We start from the raw sequence: 24,880 nt of genomic DNA on the forward strand, positions 1-24,880 counted from the left end.
TCTAGTGTACTAATACTGTTCTGAAATAATTACTGCAATTCCCTATCACATGGGTAAGAAGCATAGCTTTCAAAAGAGTAGCCTGGTCACCAGGATCTACCTATATTTTTGGTGCAAGCTATTATTTGCAAGACATCTTTCTTAATAGAAGACTACTGTCACAAAGAATCGATGTCTCTTGACCATGTCAACCAACTCAACTAGTTTCAGTAACTCCTCAACTGATTTCACAGAGTATGAAATTAACATGGCACTCTATGGTAGAGAAATTTCCCTAACCCAACACTGTACATGTAAATCTCTTTCTTGATACCAACTGTTTCTTAGGTATGGTCGCTTTAACCAACCCCTGCCAGCCTTAGATCTAAGTGACTCCAAGTAGAAAAGGCCTTGTTGACTCTGTTTTAACTCTTTATGAGGAAAAAAGTCGGAACAGTCTGGGTTGATTTGGGTTAGAGTTTATCTTTATATGACATGTTTTTTGGCTAAGGTCTTGCTTAGTAATATGACCTATCTCATTCAAATAGTCATAAAAATGTTAATTTTAGAAATCACATCATTAGTTTATACACGGCTTTATCTTTCAGTGTTTATCAACTTTAGTTCCTAGAACTCTGAAGGAACAAGGCTGATCAATTCTGACTCTGACACTATTTCCTTACCGTTTTCCAACGATGCTCAAGCCCAGTCCTCGACCAGCCTTCTTCTGCAGATCCACGGGGAAAATCTCCAAGTTCTCCTCGTCCCTGTAGTGCGCTTCATCTCTGTACACCACCAGTCGCACCTTCTGGGGGGTCTGCCTCAGGGCTGTGATGGCTTCTTCGTGGCTGGCACTCCGCAGGTCAATCCCATTAACCTGGAAAACAGGCATCCGAGACAGGATGCAACAGCAGAGACCTCTCTGCCTTCAGCAGCTCCTTGACCCAATCAGTGAAAAACCTCCAGAAATTTCCAGCCAATCCCAAAGCACACAGGGAGTGCCCCCTAGCAGTCACAGCTGCTTCAAGTACAATGGATGTGGCCCTGACACTCCCCTGCCCCAAGTAATTACAGAGGGTGGGCTAGTCACATGATAATGCAATTTTAGGTAGCTGTGAACTTTACTATGGACTCAACACGAGAAAGCAGGGACTACTTGGCTCATTCAGTTGAGGTCAAAGGGGAAATAAATATTAGTACTTGGTCAGTATTTGTTGGATTCAGTTTGCTGATTGAACTTGACATCCTCACACTTAATTGCTAACATCATGACTACTTCAGAACAGGCCAGGAGGAAATGAGGGGCTGGTATTTCTGACATGGTCAAAGACTTTCTGAAGTCCACTGATTTGAATCTGGATCTGAGTGAGACAGACAGGGCCATGCATGAGACATCAAATATATTGGAAACAGCACTGAGTGAAACTGAGGCCCTGCTTCTAGTCAGTCACGTGAATCTGGGCAAGTCGTGTAACCTCTGTGAAACTCCGTTTTCCTTGGCTGTTCAATGGAAATCATAGCCAACTTATTTTTCACTTAACAAATGGTTGTGTTGTTGTTTAGTTGCTAAGTTGTGTCCAACTCTTTAGCGACCCCATGGACTGTTCTGTTCACGGGGTTGAACAGAACACCAGGCTCTTCTGTCCATGGGGTTTCCCAGGCAAGAATACTGGAGTCGGTTGCCATTTCCTTTGCCAGGAGATCTTCCTGATCCAGAGATTGAAATTAAATTAGCCCTTTATGAGCATTTACACGAACTCTCTGATACTGTTACCATTTTACAGGTGAGGAAACTGAGGCATGCAGAGGTTAAGTGACTTGAGCAAGGTTACACAGCTAGCATATGGAGGGCCATAATATGAACCCAGACTATCTTTCCAGCCACACTCTCTGTACCGTGCTGCCTCATCTCACTCTTAAACTTCCTCTAGCCACAGAGAAAGTCTAGTATGGATGTTGCTAAGTCAATTTGACACATGGGCCAAATTGATGGACACAGTAACCCAGACTCAGAAGAAGGGAGTTGTAGGTCCCTTCTTCAAGGTCATAGTTACAAAAAGAGCCAAACCAGGGGAAGGATGGGCCCAGGCCAAGGCCAGTTTCTCTCAAGATGTTGGTCTCAGTCTGTGTGGCTTGGGCATGTCCCATCTATCTCTGGACTGCCATTCCTTCACCTATACAATGAAGGGCTGGGCTAAGGCTTTTCCATTTCTAACATTCCAAAGACTCACTACTTGTGCTTAAAGAGGGATTACAAAGACAGGAGAAAAGAGGAATGAGCCCTTCCTGGAGAAAGTGACTTTTGAGTGATTATTTAAAGTTGATGCTGTGAGTCAAGAAAATATTTAAAAGCCTAATTTTCAAGCTGCTTTTTCTTTTCTGATATATCTTGGTGGGTTTGTGAATCACTATGATTAACAACACCCAGAATAATAGTTAAGCATAGGTTTTAGGTATAGATGGAATTCGCTTTGAGTGCCGATTTCAACTTATACTATGTGAAACCTTAAAGAGATAACTCAAGACGAGTTTCAAGTCTGCTTTCCATGAATTAGAGATAATAATAACAACAATCATTATAGTATCTATGTACTTTGTTGTGAGGATTAAATGAAATAAATCCTGTAGTATGTTTGGCACAGGGCTGACACGTGGTTGACAGAAAATAGAAACATATTTTACAAGGAACTGAAGGAACTACAGTCAGGGCTGGTGCTCAGTGACAACATTTGCTATTACTTGAGGCCCATGATCACACTTCCTTTGTTTACGAGGTAAACCCACAGACAAAGGGGAAAACAATGTCTCCAGAAAATGTGGTCTGAGCTGATTATTTTCCTGTATTCCAATAGATGGCACACAAGACCACTTCTGCTAAAGTGGCACACTGAAAAATAGTTACCTCCATGGATTGAAGGTGAATTCTCTAAGCCTCTAAAATACCCCTTGAAAGGCCTTAACAATTATGGCTTTAATTAAAAGCACTGTCATTAAACTCTAATATTACAAAAGCAATTCACTCTAAATACCCGCATCAAGATATCTGTCCAAATCAAAGTGATCTGTGGCAAGTTCAAAGTTTTCATTTTCTCATCTGTGAATCAAGTTGCTGTTATTTAGTTGCTCAGTCCTGTCTGACTTTTTGTGATGTCATGGACTGTACCCCGCCAGACTCCTCGATCCTTGGGATTTCCCAGGCAAGAATGCTGGAGTGGAATGCCATGAATACTAGAGTGGGTTGCCATTTCCTTCCCCAGGAGATCTTCCTGATCCAGGAATCAAACTCATGTCTCCTGCATTGGCTGGCAAATTCTTTACCACTGAGCCACCAAGAGACACCACTAAATACACCAATAGTAAGAGAAACATTGCTGAGTGGTTAGAATATGGTGCAGTGATGTATTAAGTGTCTTACATAAGCCCCAGATGCATTATTTAGAACACTGATGGTAAAGGACGAGGAGCGGTAACAGCAGGGCTTCTTGTTTAAGAAGGATCATAGGGAACCCCAGTTGTCAATGGGGGTCTATCATGTCCCTGGGGGAGGAAAGGCATGTGGGGAAACGGGTGAGTTGCTGCTTTGGAAGGAAAGAATAACCAAACTAGGGCAGCAGCTCCTCACTATTTTATTCCACAGGGAAAACCAGGTATTAGCTCTCTATTCTTTCTGCTCCCACTTGCAGAAAAATAGAAGAGGATAACGGGAATAGAGGGAAGGGTAAGAGGAGGGACTGACCCTTAAAAAAAGAACCAGAAAGAAAATAGCCCATGTTAATCACAGAATGATAAATCTTGTCAGGCTAAAATATTATTTCACTATATATTTGTAAGCAAAATCTGGGTTGTCCTAATTTAACATAAAACAATAGTATAAAACCACGGAAGGCCAACTGAAGTATCAGGGGTTGAGCTACCAGTTGGTAAAGAATCCGGTTGCAATGCAGGAGACCCTGGTTCAATTCCTAGGTTGGGAAGATCTGCTGGAGAAAGGATAGGTGACCCATTCCAGTATTCTTGGGCTTTCCCTGTGGCTCAGCTGGTATAAAGAATCTGCCCGCAATGTGGGAGACCTGGGTTCGATCCTTGGGTTGGGAAGATCCCCTGGAAAAGGCAAAGGCTACCCACTCCAGTATTCTGGCCTGGAGAATTCCATGGACTCTATAGTCTATGCTGTTGCAAAGAGTCGGACATGACTGAGCAACTTTCACCTTCATTTTCACTTTTCATGAAGGCCAGCCTGCACCATGCAGAGAACTCTCAAGAGCAGAAAGGCCATTGTTTGGAAATGTATCACCAAAGTTTGCCTGTCTTCTTCTTGAGGCAACCTGCAGACCCCAGGCTGATTAGGCCTCATTATGTATCCATATACAGCAACCACAATTAGAACAAGTTAAAATGTGGAGTCTAAGGCTACTTAGGAAGGAAACATGTTCCCTGACCAAACTGAGAGGTATATTTCTTAACTAAACACACAATATGTTTTTGTGGACAAGATCCTGTCTGGTGTAAGAGAAGAGCCTGTCTGGCTATCTTTAACGAGAAGTGTAGACCATCCATGCACACTGGGTAATATAATTCGGCCAGATGCCAGGAAATGGTTTAGTTGACCTTTCAAATTCTCCATGCATTTAAAACACATTTGCTTTCTTTATGCTCATCTATGCTGAGTGTTCACTTGTATATGAATATATTTTATGAAAGAGAATGGCTACAGCTGAGGGTCTATTCAAAATGAGTAGATAAATTTAAAAAAATTTCTTTTATTGAGGTATAACTGCTATAAGATAAACTATACAAATTTAAAATATACAATTTATACTGTGAATTTATACCTGTGCCACCATTGCCACAATCAAGCAATGCACATATTAGATTTAGCTCCACATGACTATTACAGAAAAATTTGTGGGCTTACAAATCATGTTAAGTATCAAGACCTGTATGTATCTGTACTCTTTTGAATATTCAGTTTATTCCTCTACAAAGCCAATTATGATAGCACCAGTTAATTAGAAAATCTACAAAGGGGGGAAAAAAACCCTCAAAACTCCTGACCACCAAAAAATGGTGCTGTATGCTAAAGCAGTCACGTCAATTCCCAAAGAGGCTACATTTATTTTTCTAACCTCATACACTTGCACCTTAATGAATGCACTGGGAATATGTCCTAATCCAATGATGAAGCACAGTAAAGGCCTGCAGAGAAACCCTATAACTTGCCCTGAATTTAATTTGCAGTCAGCCCGGTCTCTCTTTTAACTCCTTCTTGCCTATGTTTTCTACCCTTAATTATATCTCTGGTTTCATCTTGGGAGGCAGACTTGAACCACCAAAGGGAAAAATAAAATTCTATGATGTCATTCATAATGTGCTATATTAAAGTTGCAAAGCAAAAACACACATATCCACCATAAAATGTTAACTATTCAATTAAATTCATCCAATGAAAGAAAGAAATGTTGCCTAAAAGTTTCACACCATTGCAAAAGCTCTTTAGTTTCACCTACCAGAATGCCTGGCGTTAACTTTCCATTCATCCATTCCCTAGTTTAGACGTTGCCAGCCTCAGCTCTTTTTAAAAGGCTTTAACACCTTTGCTAAATGAGAGCCCTTTCAAAAGAGGCAAGTTAAGCATTTCAATTTTTAATAAGTACCATATACCACCTAAAGGGAGAGGATTCTACATTTTCATCAGCTAGGAAACAAAGGTGCCAGGGCAGGGACCTCCATTTGATGCAAATACTTACTAGAAATAAGAAAATTATTAATACTTAAAGCTGCAATAAAGTTTTTTAAAATACCAAATGTGCATGTTTATGTGTACATCTATATGTATGTGCTTTTAGAAGGGAATTTAGTAAGGTATAGTGGGAAAGCAAAAAAAAAAATTGTGAAGTTATAGTTTCATTTGATCATAGAATGTTTAGTTGTACTTTCCCCTTTAATTTAAAAAAAAGTTTTCACAGATTTAGATTAATAATCTGTCATGATTCTACTGACAGTTATTTGATATAAATAAAAGAAAAAAGAATAAAGTACATGTTTTGTCACACTGAGAAAGAAATAAGTGAAGATATAATTGAATAGGGGCTTCCTAGGTGTCTCGGTGATAAAGAATCTGCCTGTCAATGCAGGAGACATAGGTTCAATCCCTGAGTCAGGAAGATCCTCTGGAAACGGAAATGGCAACTTGCTTCAGTATTCCTGCCTGGGAAATCCCATGGACAGAGGAACCTGGTGGGCTACAGTCCATGGGGTCACAAAAGAGTCAGACACAACTTGGTGATTACAACATAATTGAGTAGAAGACTGTGAATTGGTACACTGACTGTGGATCAAGGTCACTAAATTAGGAACCATACTTGTTGGTACAAACCAGAATGCGTAGTCACATACCTCTAATATCTGGTCACCAGCCCAGAGTCTTCCATCTCGGGCTGCTGCCCCTTCTTCATAAACTTCATGTATAACTATAGCATCCTATAAAAAACAAATGCTTATTAATTTTTAATAACAAGAAATGCTTCCTTAAGCCAACAATGAAACTATAGGCAGCAACTCATAATTTGCTATTTGCCAATAAAGCCATTTTTATTTGACTTAAACAAAATACACATTTATGGTATATTCAGAGGTATAATTAATTTTTCCTAAGTTTATTATTTCATTCTTTTAGGACTGGTTTTGCCTAACATTTCAAGTTAAACTTCCCCCATGTACTTTACTGTTAACTCTGTCCTGCTGCTGCTGTGTATAAACTTGAGTTGAACTATGTGTCATTCTTATTTACATTTTATGGTATATTTTGAAACATGGTTTCAGGTATTTATTGGTATTCAAGGATTTGACATAAATGTGTGGCCTGATGAAGGGGGTCTGTCAGGCCTCATTACTTGGGCAGTGAAAGACAAGAACTTAGTGGAATGAACTAGCCCTGGAGGACAGAGCGTGGGGTGGGGGAAAGGGCATTCACAGATCTATGTGTAAAATAGATGTGGGCTCAAATCCTGACTCTTGGGCATTGTGTAATCTTGGGCAAATTAACTCCGGAACTCAGGATTCTGAGCCACAGAATCAGGACAATTAGTTAAGATAAGTAAGGCTTGGTTGAGGAAAGTGTCTCATGCTTAATGAATGAAAAAATTTTTTTCTTTGAATTAATAACCTTAAATTTTTTATCATCATAAAAATAACATATACAAAGTACCAATATAAAGGACTCAAGCAAAACTACGGGGTGTGGTGAACTAGAAAGGGACTGCCTTCTGCACCTGGCCATCAGTCCGGCTCCTCAGAAACAACCACCATCAACTATCTCAGTTTCCTAAGGATCCTTCCAGATGAATTTGCACCTATATATCATATTCTAGGCTAGAAAATCCCATGGACAGAGGAGCCTGTTGGGCTAAAGTCCATAGACATCGCAGAGTCAGACATACTGAGCTGACTGAGCACCCAATTATTTATATGTTTTGGTAAGACTATTTAAAAAATATTTGACTGCTATGTTCATACAATTTTCCCCCCTTTCCCCCCTCATATTGATCAAGAGTCAAGCTTTGAAATTCCTTGCCTCACAGAAATTCATGGTGTTTCAGTTTCTGAAAACTGAACATACCAGAAGTCACGGGTTCTTTCTGCTGCTTATAAAACTGAAATGAAGGGCACTGAAAAGATGGTGGTAATACAGGTGCTAGGTGTCCTGGCAGACTGGTGGGAAAGGAAAAGCACTTTCTTGTGTGTGCTTTTCTGGGTGACTTTGTTTTTGTTGGGGGTACAGTTGTTTTACAATGCTTTATAATTTCTGCTGTTCAATGAAGTAAATCAGCTGTGTGTATACATATACCCCCTCCCTCTTGGGTCTCCCTCCCCGCCATCCCACCCATCAAGGTCACCACAGAGCATGAAGCTGAGCCCCCTGCACTATGCAGCAGCTTCCCACCAGCTATCTGTTTTACATATGGTAGTGAACACACGTCAGTGCTACTCTCCCAGTTCATCCCACCCCCTCCTCCCATTCCCATGTCCACATGTCCATTCTCTATGTCTACCTCTCTATTCCTGCCACATAAATAGATTCATCTGAAAGAGATGGGAATACCAGGCCACCTGACCTGCCTCTTGAGAAACCTGTATGCAGGTCAGCAAGCAACAGTGAGAACTGGACATGGAACAACAGACTGGTTCCGAATAGGTAAAGGAGTCCGTCAAGGCTGTATATTGTCACCCTGCTTATTTAACTTGTATGCAGAGTACATCATGAGAAACGCTGGGCTGGAAGAAGCACAAGCTGGAATCAAGGTTGCCCGGAGATATATCAGTAACCTCAGATATGCAGATGACACCACCCTTATGGCAGAAAGTGAAGAGGAACTAAAAAGCCTCTTGTGAAAGTGAAAGAGGAGAGTGAAAACGTTGGCTTAAAGCTCAACAGTCAGAAAACTAAGATCATGGCATCTGGTCCCATCACTTCATGGCAAATAGATGGGGAAACAGTGTTAGACTTTATTTTTCTGGGCTCCAAAATCACTGCAGATGGTGATTGCAGCCATGAAATTAAAAGACACATGCTCCTTGGAAGAAAAACTATGACCAACCTAGATAGCATATTAAAAAGCAGAGGCATTACTTTGCCAACAAAGGTCCATCTAGTCAAAGCTATGGTGTTTCCAGTGGTCATTATGGATGTGAGAGTTGGACTATAAAGAAAGCTGAGCACAGAAGAATTGATGCTTTTGAACTGTGGTGTTGGAGAAGACTCTTGAGAGTCCCTTGGACTGCAAGGAGATCCAACCAGTCCATCCTAAAGGAGACCAGTCCTGGGTGTTCATTGGAAGGACTGATGCTGAAGCTGAAGCTCCAATACTTTTGCCACCTGATGCAAAGAGCTGACTCATTTGAAAAGACCCTGATGCTGGGAAAGATTGAAGGCAGAAGGAGAAGGGGACGACAGAGGGTGAGATGGTTGTATGGCATCACCGACTCAATGGACATGGGTTTGGGTGGACACCGGGAGTTGGTGATGGACAGGAAGGCCTGGTGTGCTGCCTTTCGTGGGGTCCCAAAGAGTCAGACACGACTGAGTGACTGAACTGAACTGTATCATTTTTCTAGATTCCACATAAATATTTGCAAACGAAGCAACTGAGAAGGGATTCATCTCCAAAATCTACTAACATCTCATGCAGCTCAATAACAAAAAAAACCCCAAACAATCCAATCAGAAAATGAGCAGAAGACCTAAAGAGGCATTTCTCCAAAGAAGACATAGATGGCCAAGGGGCACATGAAAAGATGCTAAGCATCATTAATTATTAGAGAAATGCAGAAAAACGCTTTTGAATGGAGACTAGAAACGGAGATTTGTGTGTCCCCTGAGAACTGAAGAATTGACACTGCCCAGTGTCCTCCCATTCCCTGCCACACCCACCCACAAACAAGTTGCAAGAACCTACACACAATGGTCAAGGGCAGTGGACTCTAGGTGTAATGGATCCCACCTTGAAAGAAGTCCTGAGTCCCAAGCATCAGGGCCTAGAAGTGGCAGGACTTCTGAAGAGATCATCAGGCTAGGGCAGGTGTGGCTTGGTGATTACCAGGGTGAACTGATGACAGAGACCAAGGGTCCCCAGTGCCGAGGAGCTCTGTGACAGAACCAGAACCCTGCCAGCTAATGGGCCTCCAAGAGGACTGACAGTGATACTGCTTTAGTCCCGAAGTATTGAGGCTCAGAATTAGAATTAAATTTACTTGAAGTAAATGAATGAAATATTTCTTACAAAATATGTAAGATAGGAAAAACCTCCAAATGGATGGCAAGGAGATCAAACCGGTCAGTCCTAAAGGAAATCAACCCTGAATATTCATTGGAAGGGCTGATGCTGAAGCTGACACTCCAATACTTCAGCCACCTGATGCAAAGGGCTAGCTCACTGGAAAAGATCCCGAGGCTGGAAAAGATTGAGGGCAGGAGGAGAAGTGGACGACAAAGGATAAGATGGTTAGATGGCATCACTGACTCTATGGACATGAGTTTGAGCAAACTCTGGGAGATGGTGGACAGGGAAGCCTTGTGTGCTGCAGTCCATGGGGTGGCAAAGAGTCCAACGTGACTTAGTGACTGAACAAGAATGAAAGTTGCTTTTCAAAAGCAAAACAAAACAAAACAAAAATGAGTTTCCTATGCAAATGCTGGAGAAGCAGTAAAAGAAAACCAGAGGACTTGAACCAGATGACCAATCTAGATTCCAAATATCTTTCCAATATTAAAGGCTTTCATTTTATCACCACACAGTTTTGAAAACATTTTTTATTATTATAACAGTTAGAGAGGCAGCGCCAAAGAGCCAGGAAAGGTTCCTTGCTCCAGACAATTTATATTTCAGACTCTGCACCAGCAAAAGACTTTAGGCCAATCTTTGTTTTAACTCTGACTTATGAAATTTCCAGACCCAGGGAGCATTTATACTGCCAAGAGTTTGTTTCTCTGCACTGTTTCAGGGGAACAATTTTGAGGAAATTTGCTAGGTCAGTGGCTTCAGGCCATCCCAACAACACTGCCAAGATGACACTAAGGGACCATTTCCATGAAGGTGGAAACTAATGCAGGATCCTGGTTATACCCTGTGTAATGCTGGTTTTCAAAGCTTGATGGCCGAACACCCCATTTTCACTGGATCTGGGAGAATCAGACTGAATTCATGCTACACATGGCTTTTATAGAGCTGAATTTTCAGTATAAACCCCTTTGATCTTGGAACATTACAAAAGCCAAATGGGAAACTTCTCTTTGTTCATACTCAAAAAGAAGAAAAAGACCCACTGGAGTTTTTTTATACAGTAAAAGTAGCCCGAATCCAAAACTCTGAGATACTTTCTGGGTGCTCAATGAACTGTCATACATAAAACAAATATGCTGTTAATAGGCTCAAATAAATGCTAAAATCACTTTCAGTGGTCTGTTTTTGGTCCATGAGTCTTTCTGGATTGAAAACTCTCTTTCTTTCTATCAACTTGACTACTGCTGAAGTTTTAAATTCATCAGTGAAAACACAAGAAAATGTGAGACACTCTGACCTGATGATAGAAAAAGGTCACATTTCTTACCATGTGCCCTTGTGTACCCGAAGTGCTCAATGAGGCTGTGGTTCTCAACAGTTGTTTTAAGTGGGGGTAATAGAGGTGAAAGGTAGAGATTACCAGCTCAATTATGTATGTGGGCTAGTGAATTGGAAAAAAAAAAAAAAGGATTTCTTTTTCAAAACGTATACAGTTCACAGCACAGAATAGTAAAATAGATATTGGTTTGGCATATTTTAGGCATCTATTTGACTAGGTTATATTAAAATTTTACTTGTTGCTATTGCTTTGAAAAAGTATGATTAGATGAAACAGTGGGTCATTGATGAAAGATTGACCTTTATTATGTCAAATGAAAATTTGGAGTTGATTATACACATGATTCTTATCTGCTCATTGTATTCTCCTAATTTTAATGCTCTTGAGCTATTCAAGCAAAACTGTTCGTTGGCACAGTTCTGAGTGCCTTCTCCCCTACCAGCTGTGTACCTCCCCCCACTTCCTATCTTTGCGTATTTAAATAACATTCCATGTCAGCTATACTAAAGAACTTTGGACATCAATGTTATGCTTAACTTATGTACTCATCTAAACACTTACCCACAATGTTGTGATTATGGCTGGTAAGTGACATTCTTCAGAGCTAATTAATTTAGAATATGTTGAGAAAAAAAAAATCTGGGAGCAGCAATAACTGAAGAAAATTGAACTCATGAGCTTTTGTCAGAGAATTGGCTCCACACATTTTATATATCTACCAAGAGGAAGCTGACAACTTGTTACATCCTGAACTTGTTGCAGTGAAGATTTTGGTTGTGCAGGACATGAGTACAATGGCAGGTTGTGCAGAATGGCAGATTCACACCATGCTTAGGTAGGCACCAGTCCCTTCCCAGAAGTAATTTGTTCCTCACCTGGACTGAGTCACCTGATATCTGCCATTGTTTTGTCTGTCTGATTCACTGTCTGCTTCCTGATTCAGCAGCCAGCGACACTGGCTCAGTGATTCTATCTACCAGTACCAATGACTTTTTAAAAATTGTATTGTTTGTTTGTTTTTTGTTATTGAGCTCTCTGTGTTCTTCATATATATTTTTTTAGTAGAGTATACTTGCTTTCTAGTGTTGTGTTAGTTTCCATTGTACAGAGAAGTGAATCACTATATGTACACATATATTCCCTTCCTTCTTAGACCTCCTTACCACCTAAGCAACCTATTAATCATTACCCTGTGGGTGGGTTTCTGGCTTTTGCTGAAAGAAGCTGTAGAGACAAATGATTATGAGCTAGGCCTCTGGAGTCAAATGTAGTCCAAATCCTGGTCCTGCTACTTCTGGCCATAGGAAAACTGTTAACCTCTCAGCTTTCTCATTTTATATGGTTTAAACAATATTACCTACACATAAAGCTTCATGTACAATGCCAGCACACAGTAAGGAAGTGGTAACATCTCACTTATGTAACATCTGTGCCAAAGAGGCCACACACTTTCCATTTGTGCCGTTTAGTTCTCATAACAACTAAGCAAGTTCAGTATTATTAGTCTCATGTGCAGTTAGGGAAAAGAAGGCTCAGAAGGGTCAGACCTGACCAGGTCTTTGCAGCTTCTAAGGAGGAAAGATGAAATTGCAATTTGGGATGACTGTTTAACACCAAAGCCTGTGTTCCTACCACTATTGCAAGCTTCTCATCTGCTTTAAATATTTTATTTTGTATTTGTCTAAAAACGAACTTGGGATTTTCCATATGGCATCAATTCTGTTGAAATATTGTCTCCTTCCTTCCTTCATCTTTTTAGTTCTCTTTTTGTGTACCTGTATTATTCACTGAACAATTTTTTCTATAGGAGTAGGAATTACTATTTCTCTATAATGTATCACATTATATACAAGTGATAAATCAATGTTTAAAATAAAAAGGGTTCAATCCAAGACAACAGATTAATTTCTCTCAACCAATGGCAGATTTGAGAATCATTTATAGATGACCAAGATTGATATACATATATATATATGTATATATATAAACTAATTTCCTCTTGGTAGTGGTGTGACTTTCATTGGGACAATAGCAATTTAAGTAAGATGGACTGTTTACTTACTGCCTGAGATAAGACCAATAGTTTCCCCTGCATCCTCTAAATTACTCATTTGACTTGCCAATTTCAGAGACATAGGAAAATCTCCTGCATAAAAACTTCTCTCTCACCAGCCTGTATCTGAAACATGTCTAACTTGGGGGGAAAAAAAAAATGCCTTTATTCCACAATTAGGGATAACCTTAAAAGAACAGACAGCCAGAAAGAAAGAGCTGGTTAGGGGATTTATCACATTGTTTAAGGAACCACTGTCCTAATGTCTCCATTCCTAAAAGAATAGTATTTATTTATTTTAAAATATATAGAAAATTCATACATGGTATTAGATCCAAAGTAATATACACTGAGAAGTTTCTCTCCAGCATCTGTACTTCACTCAATTTCCCTAACCAGAAACATACAGTAATAAGTTTCCTGTATATTTTTACAGTTATTCTATATATCTATATTTGGAAAGAACTAACGGCACAAAATGCTTGAAGGTTGTACCCTCTTTTAAGCTGCCTCCTTTGTTTCATGAAATTCTACTAGAGCCAGCCAAGAGTCACCTCTTCTTTGAAACTTTCTCTGACTCTCTTCCCTGGTTAAGCGGATCAACCTGTCTGGTGGTCACTACTATATCTTAGTATTACTGAAATGATGGTATCATGATGGCTTGTTCATAGACCTAGGTCCCATACCACTTCCTACCCTCAGCGGAACCCTTCCAGATGGGAACTGTTACCAACTCCTCTCTATATCCTGGTGTTGAGCCCAGGGTAAGCCTTCAATAAATGTTTGCTAAATAATTATCAAGAAGTTAGTTGTAGATAGAAAAAGGCATCAAAGTGACCCAGAAAGAGGAGGCTGGCAGGGTTAGCATGTCATAATCTTACTCTAACCCAAACAAATTTCTGATGATAAAAGTGATACACAACCAAAATATCCATCACAAATGGATATTAAATCCATCTGAATTTCCAGAAGATTTACTTTAGCTTGGAGAGCAATTTTACAAAGCCAAGTATGGGGGACTTAATTATCACAGAGCCCCACAAAAATCGCAAACACCTCCAGGGGGATTTAAACTGAATTGCTGGAAAAGAATTTCACAGCACGCAGTAACATATCCTTGAATAGAGTCAGAGTCATCAGACATTTCAGCCCATCAATCACCATTTTCTTTACTGTGTAAGCTGCCAACAAGTAGATAAATTAACTCATAAACACACCAATCATTCTAGCAGAAGAAACTTTTACTGTTGTCACAATAGGCCTATAACACTTAAAGAAGCCATGTGTTAGAAAAATTAAGGATCTCCTGCGAACTGAAGCACCTTTGTACGGGTGAACTATTTCCATAGAATGACATTTTACAGTTTTCATTTCTAGATATTCAGTGGATTGTTTTAACAAGCATTTTAGGATGAAACTTTGATAAAGAATTGTATAACAGATATTATTATTGGGTTGGCCAAAAAGTTCATTCAGTTTTAAGTAATAGGACACATTTTTCATTTTTACCAAGGACTTTATTGAACACCATATTCACTGAACCAATTGGTCACCTCAATATAAAGAACTGTATATAATATGGCTTAATTTTACTGTTTGAAGGCACATTTTACTTAATTTTGATCACTCTGGAATTAAACTCAAACTTTGTCATACTCATAAAAGTCCCCATATCCACTCCTAAGGGACATTTTAACTACAGGAAAGTTTCATATTAAACTTCACATTTAGGTGGAAAATATATTTACCAATAATCCATAAAAATGTTATTTTTTTCCTGCTTCATGGGAAAAAATCCCTCCTAATGAGAAAGCTCTATGAAGACTAAAAGAATAATTGAAAATGTTATATATAAAATGAGCATTTTTATTCCTTTGGCAGAAGTGATGGTTCATATCTGCAGCCTTAGAGGATTAATGCTCCTTTTAAATATCATTTAATAAAGTTCCCCTCTATGGCTGTCAAATTTCAGAAATCATACAGACATGTCTTCTATACTATAGACCACCTTCTCAGCAGGAAAGTCAAATCAATGAGGGTGATAACACACTATGGGTAGTAAAAGGTGCAAACCAAAATTACATTAAACTCTATATTGAAAAACACATGTAGAAGTATTAAGTTACTAATTTGTGATGTCTATGGTCATTATAGAGTTCAAAAAGAACGTGTGGTTGAAACTGCTAAAGTATACCTCATTTTGTGCAAAGTCGATAGGCTCCAAACTGTATTAATATAAATACATGAAGGAATGTTTAAGAACATGATTCTTTTCTATTATAAATCCTTTGTGATCATATTCTTTAAAAACAAAGCTTTCCTATTATATTGCAACTAGAATGTGATTTGAACTTTGATGCAAAGGGAGGTTAAAAAAAAAAAAAGGCAGTAGATTATGGAAGAAGGACCCAGAAATAAAATGAGTCAAATTTTCTGACAGCTCTGTAGTAGCCAATTCTGCAAGAACCACTTTGTTCATGACACATCATTATCACTAAAGCACAGTGCTGAGCTACATGACTTTTAAAGTCATTCCAGCTCTAAAACTTTAGACCTTGATGAACCCAGCAAAGCAGAGAAAGCCTTTGTTTTACACAGATGCTTAGGCTTTGCCTAGGAATAAGAACTCCTTCTAAATGATAGACCAGAAGAATCCCAAATCTTATAGGCTAAGAGAGATCAGAAAGATGGGAGCTGGATCACAGTGTATTAGTTATCTATTGCTGCAAAACATAGTGGCTTAAAATGAAAGCTAACCATTTGTTTGTTCATAATTCTGTAGGGTGAAACTTAGGGCTGCGCTCAGCTGGACAGTTCTGCTCTATATTGTGTTAGTTGGGCTCTCCTGTGAGTTTGCAGTTAGGTTGGCTGGGGCTTCAGCTGGGATGGCTGGGTCACTCTTCCTCCAAGTGCTGTCTCCATATGGTATGTCTTCCTCCTGGGAGCCAGTCCAGGCTTGTTCTCAAGGTGGCAGTATTTCAAGAGGACAAGAGCTAAGCAGCAAATCCTCTCAAAACCACCTGGAAGCCACACAATGCCACTTTCATTACTACTGGCCAAAGCAAGTCAATGGGTCAGCTCAAATTCAATCTGTAAAGAGCTGCACAAAATTTCTGGTCAATTTTATCTACTATAGACTTAATCAAGTTGACTAGAGGACTCTTCCAGCCTGTAAACAACGGAAGTGAAGTTGCTTAGCCGTGTGCGACTCTTTGTGATCCCATGGACTGTAGCCTACTGGGCTCCTCTGTCCATGGAATTTTCCAGGCAAGAGTACTAGAGTGGGTTGCCATTTCCTTCTCCAGGGGATCTTCCCAACCCGGGGATCAAACCCAGGTCTTCCGCACTGCAGACAGACAGATGCTTTACCCTCTGAGCCACCAGGCAGCAACATATATGGTGGAGTGGTCCTGGCTATGGCCATAAAAACCTGTGTTCAGATTTTAGCTCTGCCACTTATCATAACTTTGTGGTATTTCTATTAAGTTAGTTAACCTTTCTGGACCAGTGTTTTTATCTCTGTAAAATAGAACTCAAATCCTACCTGCTAGAGTTTGAGGATGAAATAAGATTATATACGTACCTGAGGTAACAAAGTGTTGAACACAACTTAGTGACTTGAAAAATAATGTCAAATAAAGTGTCAGCCAAATTTAGATGTTAAATAACTGCTAATGAGGGCTCCCAGTGCATATATGTATAAAATTTAAGAGGCACGGCTGGTATATGAAGTACAAGATACATATATGTCAGAGTGGTCAAAATTCATGACTCTAAGGATGAATGACACCAGTCTTGGCTCATTTTTTTAATTTCTAATTTTTCTGTTATATTGGTGATCCTAGAAGATAACTGATTGCTTCTTTTTCAAGAAAGACTATGCAACAAGGATATTTCAGGTTATTTTTTTCTCAAGTCATGGACTGTTCAGGGCTAAGTTCAATGGACCATCCAAACGCCAATAAGATATAAACCAGATTACAAGAGTCCTGTTCCCAAATATCTTTATTTTTCTATTTCACTCAAGTTGAAACATATTTTGTGTGGATTCCATATTTGCAAATTCCCCTACTTCCCCAAATAAATGCTCTCGGTGCACTCGTGGTAATTTGTGGACATAAGCAGAGTGGTAAAAAATTTTAGTTGCTAGATTCACTTGTTCACAGCTGAGGTATAACAAGGCGACATTATGCTTTCTTGTTTCAGATCTCAGACCGGAAACTAGCTTCCTTTAAATAGTCTTTTTTAGTGCCATGTGTTTTGCATTTTTGTGCTATTATGGGCCTGACCAAGAAAATACATGTGTTAGACAACGTTCGTTCAATTATGAATTATAGAGCTGTTTGCCGTTCAATGTTAATGAATCAACAATATGTAGTGAATAAAGTATCTTTAATCAGAAACACACATAAAACAAAGTTATATATTTCTCATCTGTTAAAAATGTTGTGACCAGAGGTTGGAGGAGGAATCTAACCCTGTCTTTCCTCTAGAAGTAATGGTTTAGTATTCATTAATTCAGTGTTTGCTGCGTCTTTATACACCATAATTACCATGAATAAGAAGAATTGGCTGTACTTCCTCCTTTTCCCTGGTGATACTTCACTACATGAAAACTGAGAAGCCCAGTGTGAAACCTGGTAAAAGTGGAAAGGCAGACAAGTGCCATCTACAATAGAGATGGCAGGACTCACGTGGACAAAGGCAGTCCTCTGCTGCCCTTGCTACACTGAGGCAGTGGGCTGTAATCCGAGGCTGGAAGAATTCATGCACTTTCTCATGCTGTGGCATGTATTATCATGCTTCTACTCAGTGTGTTTTGTGGGTCTATATTTTTTGAACCAATTACAAAGGTAAAATGCAAAGATGATTCAAGACAAGTTGAAAAGTAACTAATCTTCCCCACTTTCAACAGACCAAGAATTTTTCCCCTTCTTTGATGCAAAAAGTATTTGACATGCCCTCATTGATTCATAAGAAGCAAAAAGTTAGGAGGTTACTTTCAATATCTCATAAGGCCATGCAGGACCCAAGGCAGAATATGGTCAATAATTTTCATAGTTCTTTAAGACAATTTTTTTTTCATTTTACTTAACAATTTTATAATTTGGCATACATTTAATACACTGCTTTCCCACCATAGATACAATAAGATTATTATTTACAAAGAAGTATAGTATTTGTCAAATTGATGCAGCTTTGCTTGCCAACTTCAAAGAGTGAATATATAACTGTTTCTATTCAGAGAACCTGAGAGGGTTATAGTTTTACAGGGGAAGCCAGCAAGAGTCAAAGGAACTTTTCTATTATTCTTGGAATCACAGTTTTTAAAATCTGGATTCTCTATTCTGCTCACTTTTAAACAGAATTCACTACACAGGTTTTCCAAGAATCTCAGAACAGTCTCCATAAAACTGCTACAAAAGGAATGAAGAGTCTATTTACATCCTAATCTCAATTTATTCATCTATTCTAATACACTTGGGTAGGGTATGAAGATTTGTACCTATCAAATCTTTCCTTCAAAGTGAAGGAAAATGGATCACAGTGTTCAGTACCTGTTATTTTGGAACACGGATATATTCTCAGGTAATAAACTATAGACAACAAAAATAATCATTAAATCAGCAATAGAGAGAAAGGTTCTTTTGACATAAAAAGCAAGAGTAAGGATTAAATGATCGGTTACACAGCAAGAAATAACACCAGTCTGTATGTATGTAGGTGTGTGTGTGTGTGTGTTAAAGCAATGTACTAGGTAAGCTATCCTAAGACTCAAACTCAAGGATTGCAAATTCTTGCACACTATTTACAGATAACTAAAATGTGGAATGAAAATCACAGCAATAAAATAGCTAACAGAAGAATTTCTCCGAATATATAAAAATGTTTCACATTTTAAGACTTTGAAACGCTTTCTCTTCAAGCTCAGAAAAGAAACTGCTTTATATTTACTTAAAATGGAGTTCCTTTGCCAAGTCTGATTTAACAAAAAGTTGATACTCATCAATATGAATATAATTTTTCATACTGAAATATAGGTTTAAGGAAATGGGATAATATTTGCATTAAAGTTTATAAGTCCCTATAGTTCCATCTGGTACTTATTTATCTAAATTTTACTCAGCTTGCATAATATTTTTGCTTATGGTCATATTCTTTAAGATCAGAAATGCCCAAATCTGGAAATTCGGAGGCCCTATTCGTTAACATTCTTTCAGTGTGATTCATAGACATTTTGCAAACTTTGCTTTGATTTAAAATAAAACTAAGGTAATAAGATGTTTTGTATAAAAATATATGACTTAAGCAATAACAATAAAAGGAACTTGGCTTTAGGGGATTATACGCCAAAGCAAACCACACTCCTCATGAAATAGACTATGCAAAGTTCATTTGAAGGGGAATAGCAAAATAAAACACTTAATCAAATATAAAATAGCTTTTTACTCTGCTTACTTTAAAAAATATCTAGTGCTTTAAGTTGCCACAGTCCTACAGTTAAACAGTCAGAAGCTGTAACAGCTAAACAATGGCAAGTGACATGCTGAAGTCTTAAACCAGGTCACTTCAGAACCTGACACATGGTTACAGCTAAAGGACAGATATTCTTCACTTCAGTTTCTAGATGGAAGAACTTTACCACATAATATCCAAATGGGAGAGTTCTTCTACCATGATGCTTCTTGCTAATGTATCTCTGCCCTAGAGAACTTATGTTCAATAAGAATGAATTAAATTGGTGCTAAATCAGAAAGTGAAAAAAAAAAATACAGGTGTAGGAGAGAAATTACAAGATTCTGAATATGACATTCCCAGTCCTTTTTGTCATTGTTTGGTTGCTAAGTTGTGTTCGACTCCTTTGTCACTGCATGGACTGTAGCCCACCAGGCTCCTCTGTCCATGGAATTTTCTAGGCAAGAATACTGGAGTGGGTTACCATGCCCTCCTCCAGGGGTCTTCCTGACCCAGGGATCAAACCAGCATCTTCTGCATTGGCAGGCGGATTCTTTACTACTGAACCACCTGGGAGGCCCAAGAAAGATTGTTGTTGTTTAAGAATACCTAAATTTTACAATCTATCCTGGGAATCCACTGACCTTATTTACAACAGGATGATACCAAGAATATAAAGATAAAACAACTGCTCTAGTCTATTCATATTCCTCTTGCAAAGAGATAAGCTACCTTCAGACCCAGAGGAATACTAGTATAGCCACTAGGACTTATATTTATGAACTTTCCTTTGCAAAAGTGATAACAATGACCAGTTTCCCTAAAACAAAACAACAGCACAATAATTATAGAACCTTATTCTCTAGTTTAAAAAACTTAAGACTCCAAAGTTTTAAGAAATTTATGAGATAGGAATGCAAACGGTGGGAGGAAAATGCATTTTCTTATATTGTCATCATTTTGAAAAAGAGAGTTAAAATGGTAAATGTTCCACCCTGATTAAAAACCAAAGCCTGGAACTTCCCTGGTGGTCCAGTGGCTAACACTCTGCATTCCCAATGCAAGGGGCCAAGGTTTGATCCATGGTCAGGGAACTAGATCCCACATGCCACAACTAAGACCTGGCACAGCCAAATAAATACATCTTAAAAAGCAAAAACAAACAAACAAAAAAGCCTAATAATACTAATATTCTTGCAAAGTGGCTGCCTGCGCTTGTCAAAATATTCCCTGAGAAGGGGCATTCACTATTCCCAGGAAGGTCATTCCATCTTTGATCAGCTGATGCTTAGAAAGTTCTTCCTTAAAATAATGTGAAGCCTGTTTTTCACTGAGTCCCTTGGGAGCATCTGAATTGTTCTCATCCTTCATCCACAAGAAGATAACCTTCTGTGTTTGCAGAAAGTCATCATTGTCCTTTCTGGTCTTACCTTTTGCAGTCTGTTCAATTATTCCTGAGAAAATGTGGTTTCAACAATATTCTTGTCAACCACATCATTATGCCCCCAAATGAACAGAATACTCTAGCTTATAGTTAAAACTGGTCAGAGAAGCACTCCAGACAGATGTAACAATATGTGCAAAAGCTCTGCATCAAGAAGGAACAAGACTCATTAAAGGAACTAAATGAGGCTGACATGGCTGGAATTCACAGTGAGAGTGATGAGGCCAGATGGAGTCATCTTTTTAAGTGCACAAGGCAATATATGGTGGAACTAAAGATACATAATAAAATAAAGCAGTCCTGTTCTCAAGGAGCTCAGAGTCTGGTGGGTGAGATGGGTAACTCCCTTTTTGAGGTGGAGGTTGATGACACAGAGTGGTAGAGCTGTGAAGGGCCCAAATACTGTGGCTTTTGAGTCAGATTATCTGGTTAAACTCCAACTGGACCAACCGCTAGAATTATACCCTTGGAGAAGTTACCTAACTTTTCTGTATCTTGGCTTCCTCACCTATAAAATGGAGATAATGCTACTACTTCTCCTATAGGGTTGTTGTGAAGAGTAAATGAGATGATATTTATTAATTATATATTAAGAACAGTGCTGGAATCATTTTTTAAAAGCTTGATGCTGAAAAACAAATAAGTACTTATCTGGAAAGAGTCATGCTTCTCAGTGTTCAGGTAACATACTAAAGACACACAGATGAAGGGAGCAAAGGATCTACTTGAAGATAATATGTTTAATAATAACAATTGCTGAACTCAATGTAGATGGGCACTGGGAAATTTTCTTTATATTTTTTATGTTAATTAATCTCCATACAAGCCTTAAGAGGTAGATTTGGTCATCACCATTATTTTACAAAGGAAGAAGCAGATTTAACTTAGAAAGTTTCTCTTGCCCAAGGCCCCACAGTTAAAGATCTGGGATTCTGATACTGTAGAATTAGCATCATTACCCTGCTCTGCTTCCTAATAGGCTTAAAAGAAACATTGTCTATAGTCTGGGACCTTTAACAATGGTACTCAGACAAAGAAAAATAGAGAGTGAGGTTCCTGGAGAAACTTACCTTCATTTCACTTCACTTGCTCGATCCCAAACACATAGTTAAAGTCTGCCAACACCCTTTTATTTTATCCCCCCTCTGGCTATGCTATGTGGCATGCAGGTTCTTAGCTCCCTGATCAAGGATCGAACCCACATGCCCTGCAGTGGAAGTGTGGCTTAACCACTGGACCGCCAGGGAAGTCCCAATATCTAAGGAAGGGGAAGGACTTTCTTTCTTTCTTTTTTTGCCAATACTCTAAAATATTTTTCTTTCTCTTCTCTAGAATTCCCAAGGCTGATAATAAAATAACCCCAATTAATGACACCAGAGAGCTATATTTTAGTTTTTATAGGACACTGCAAATAAAACTTCTGATTAGCAAGCAAACATTTCTGATGCCCAAGAGATTCAGGGATAGGTGTTAGCAAGTATATGAGGCAAGTATCATAAGAGGTAAGAGTCCTTGGTCTTTCATTTGGAAGAATATGCCAAGTCTCTGAGCCACAAGATTTCATGCAAATTTGCTACTCCAAGACCAAAAAGGGGGTGTGACAAAGACAGAATGAAAGGATGGCTAGATAAGATGGATGGAGGTAAATTTTAAAAATAGAAATTAATCTACTATCTCTTTTATGTAATAGGCCTTCTCTGGCTTCCTGGTTGCATGTCTCCCTCAAATTCTTATGTTGAAATCTTAGTGCCCCTCCTCAAAGGAGGCAGGGCCTTTGAGAAGTGATAAATAAGGTCACGAGGGCAAAGCCCTCGAGGATGAGTGCCCTAATAAAAGAGGCCCCACAGAACTCACTTGTTCCTTTCTCCATGGAAAGATGAGAAACCTGCAGCCCAGAAGAGGGCCCTCATCCTACTGTGCTTGCACCCAGACTTCCAGCCTCCAGAACTGTAAGAAATAAATTTCTGCTGTGTTTAAACCACCCAGTCTGTGATGTTTTGTGACAGCAGCCTGAACAGACTAACGGCACCTGCTTATGAGAGACACACCAAAAAACTAGCCTATATTGATTAAATCTAGAAAGTTCATGCAACAGTTTTACTTTCTTCTACTTTCCAGAGAAATTCCCTGTTTTAAAAGTCCCTACAGGGTTTTTCATTAAAAACATTAAAGGCAGTAGAATCAACTTGAACGAGTGTGTGAGCTCTTTAAGGGCAGGGTTGCTTCACTCAGCTTTGCATCCTCAGCAGTAAGCAAAGGCTAGCCTCTGAGCACACACGTGCTTCCTATCACACAAGAGCCAGACTCCCCAAAAGCAGACCTGGGAGCACATCATATGGTTCAAGCAGCAGAGACAAAGGTTGTCAAGGAGGATTGGGTCCAGGTGCACTCATAAACCTTCCCAAAGGGGTCACCTTCAGCATTACCTTGGTATTTTAAGAGGTCTATTTAGATGGCTGGCTGCAAATACAATGAGATGCTAAGTGAGCTTTCTCTCTGTGATCTCAGAAACCATTCGTCTTGGCTCCAGATAAACTATTTATAGCAGATAGAACTGATGTCGTGTCAAGACCAAGTCCCAGAGGCTTAATACCTCTAAAAATGGCAAAAAATATCTGTTGGATACACAATAAAGAGGGCATAGAAACCTTAATTGGGAGGGCTGGGGCAAAGCCTTAAGAAAGTTCACCAGCCCTTAGAATATGCTAGCACCAGAGCTGAAATAAGGAAGTGTCACATAATCAAAAGTCCAAAGGCAAGAACTTCTGTCAGCAGATCTCAACATTGTCCTTGATTCCTTTTATGCAGTCTCCTCTTTGTTTGCTGACTGCCTGCTGGCTGGATGCACTTCTAGGACCTGATTGGATAAAGTGACCTGCAGTGTCAATTAGCTGGTATATCCCATGTGACCTATGTCAAAATTTGGAGGTGGGGAAAGGAAAAAAAGATACTTGTTGTGGTAAACACTGGGTTCTTTGTTAAAGCACCTTCCACCCCTCCTGCTGTTCAGCCTCACCAAAATAACATGCTTATATATTACTTGTGAGTCAAACTTACAGCTTTTGATGAGGTACCTGAGGTTAGGAAATAAAAACTGTGTCTCATTTCTCATTTTTAAGTGGTGCTTATCCTTCCAAGGACAATGGGATTTACAGTCTCAGAAGGCAGAACCATATATTATGAACCTCAAGATGCTCTTAAAGACTTTTTTTTTGGCTGCCTCATGGTGGCAAGAGAAGCAGAGAATAGTATTTCTCAAATAGCCTCCCAAACAGGATGCAGGAGGTGCTGTCAAGCCGTGGAAGCCCTCAAGCTAGTGACCAGCAGCACAGACATACACAGTATTTAAGATTCAAGAGCAGACAGGTATATCTAACCAACGCTCACAAAGCAAAAAATCAAATTGATAACAACAAAAGAAGAAGGAAAATAAAAACAAATTAGCCAATAAACTCATTCAGTTAGGTCAGATATGCTGATGAAAGTCTTCTAACTTCCTCTGGGAAATCTAGTTTCTGTCTTATTTTAAGCAGTTATTAAGAGATTCATATTTATAAAAAATAAATCAGAGGGCTAATTTTTCTTTATGAAAGAATTTACTGAAGAATTTCCTTAATATGTAATTTCTCTGGTTCATTTCAAATATAGCTTTATACCAATTTCAATTTATTTCCTATTCAAGAACATCTGTTTGGAAAAATGAGGCAATAAACTATGAGAAGCAGACATCCCTAATGTTCACGGTCAACCAGCACTTTCTGAAAACCACCCCAATAATCTTAGTATATGATACATAGGTGGATGGTCGACTATCAGCTCCAAGATCAGCT

General features: G+C 39.0%; 1 protein-coding gene across 5 annotated transcripts in view; it reads right to left on the reverse strand.

The window, feature by feature from the left end:
• PATJ (PATJ crumbs cell polarity complex component) overlaps positions 1 to 24,880 on the reverse strand; it is a 361,174-nt gene that overhangs the window by 50,485 nt on the left and 285,809 nt on the right. For all 5 annotated transcript variants that reach the window (XM_043461136.1, XM_043461135.1, XM_043461132.1 and 2 more), the window contains 2 exons: positions 6,376 to 6,459; positions 663 to 856 (listed from right to left, as the gene is read on the reverse strand). In XM_043461136.1, the coding sequence (XP_043317071.1) occupies positions 663 to 856; positions 6,376 to 6,459 (278 nt within the window). The remainder of the gene's footprint in view (positions 1 to 662; positions 857 to 6,375; positions 6,460 to 24,880) is intronic.

The sequence above is a fragment of the Cervus canadensis genome, chromosome 2 (assembly GCF_019320065.1).
Source record: "Cervus canadensis isolate Bull #8, Minnesota chromosome 2, ASM1932006v1, whole genome shotgun sequence".
Classification (NCBI taxonomy): Eukaryota; Metazoa; Chordata; class Mammalia; order Artiodactyla; family Cervidae; genus Cervus; species Cervus canadensis.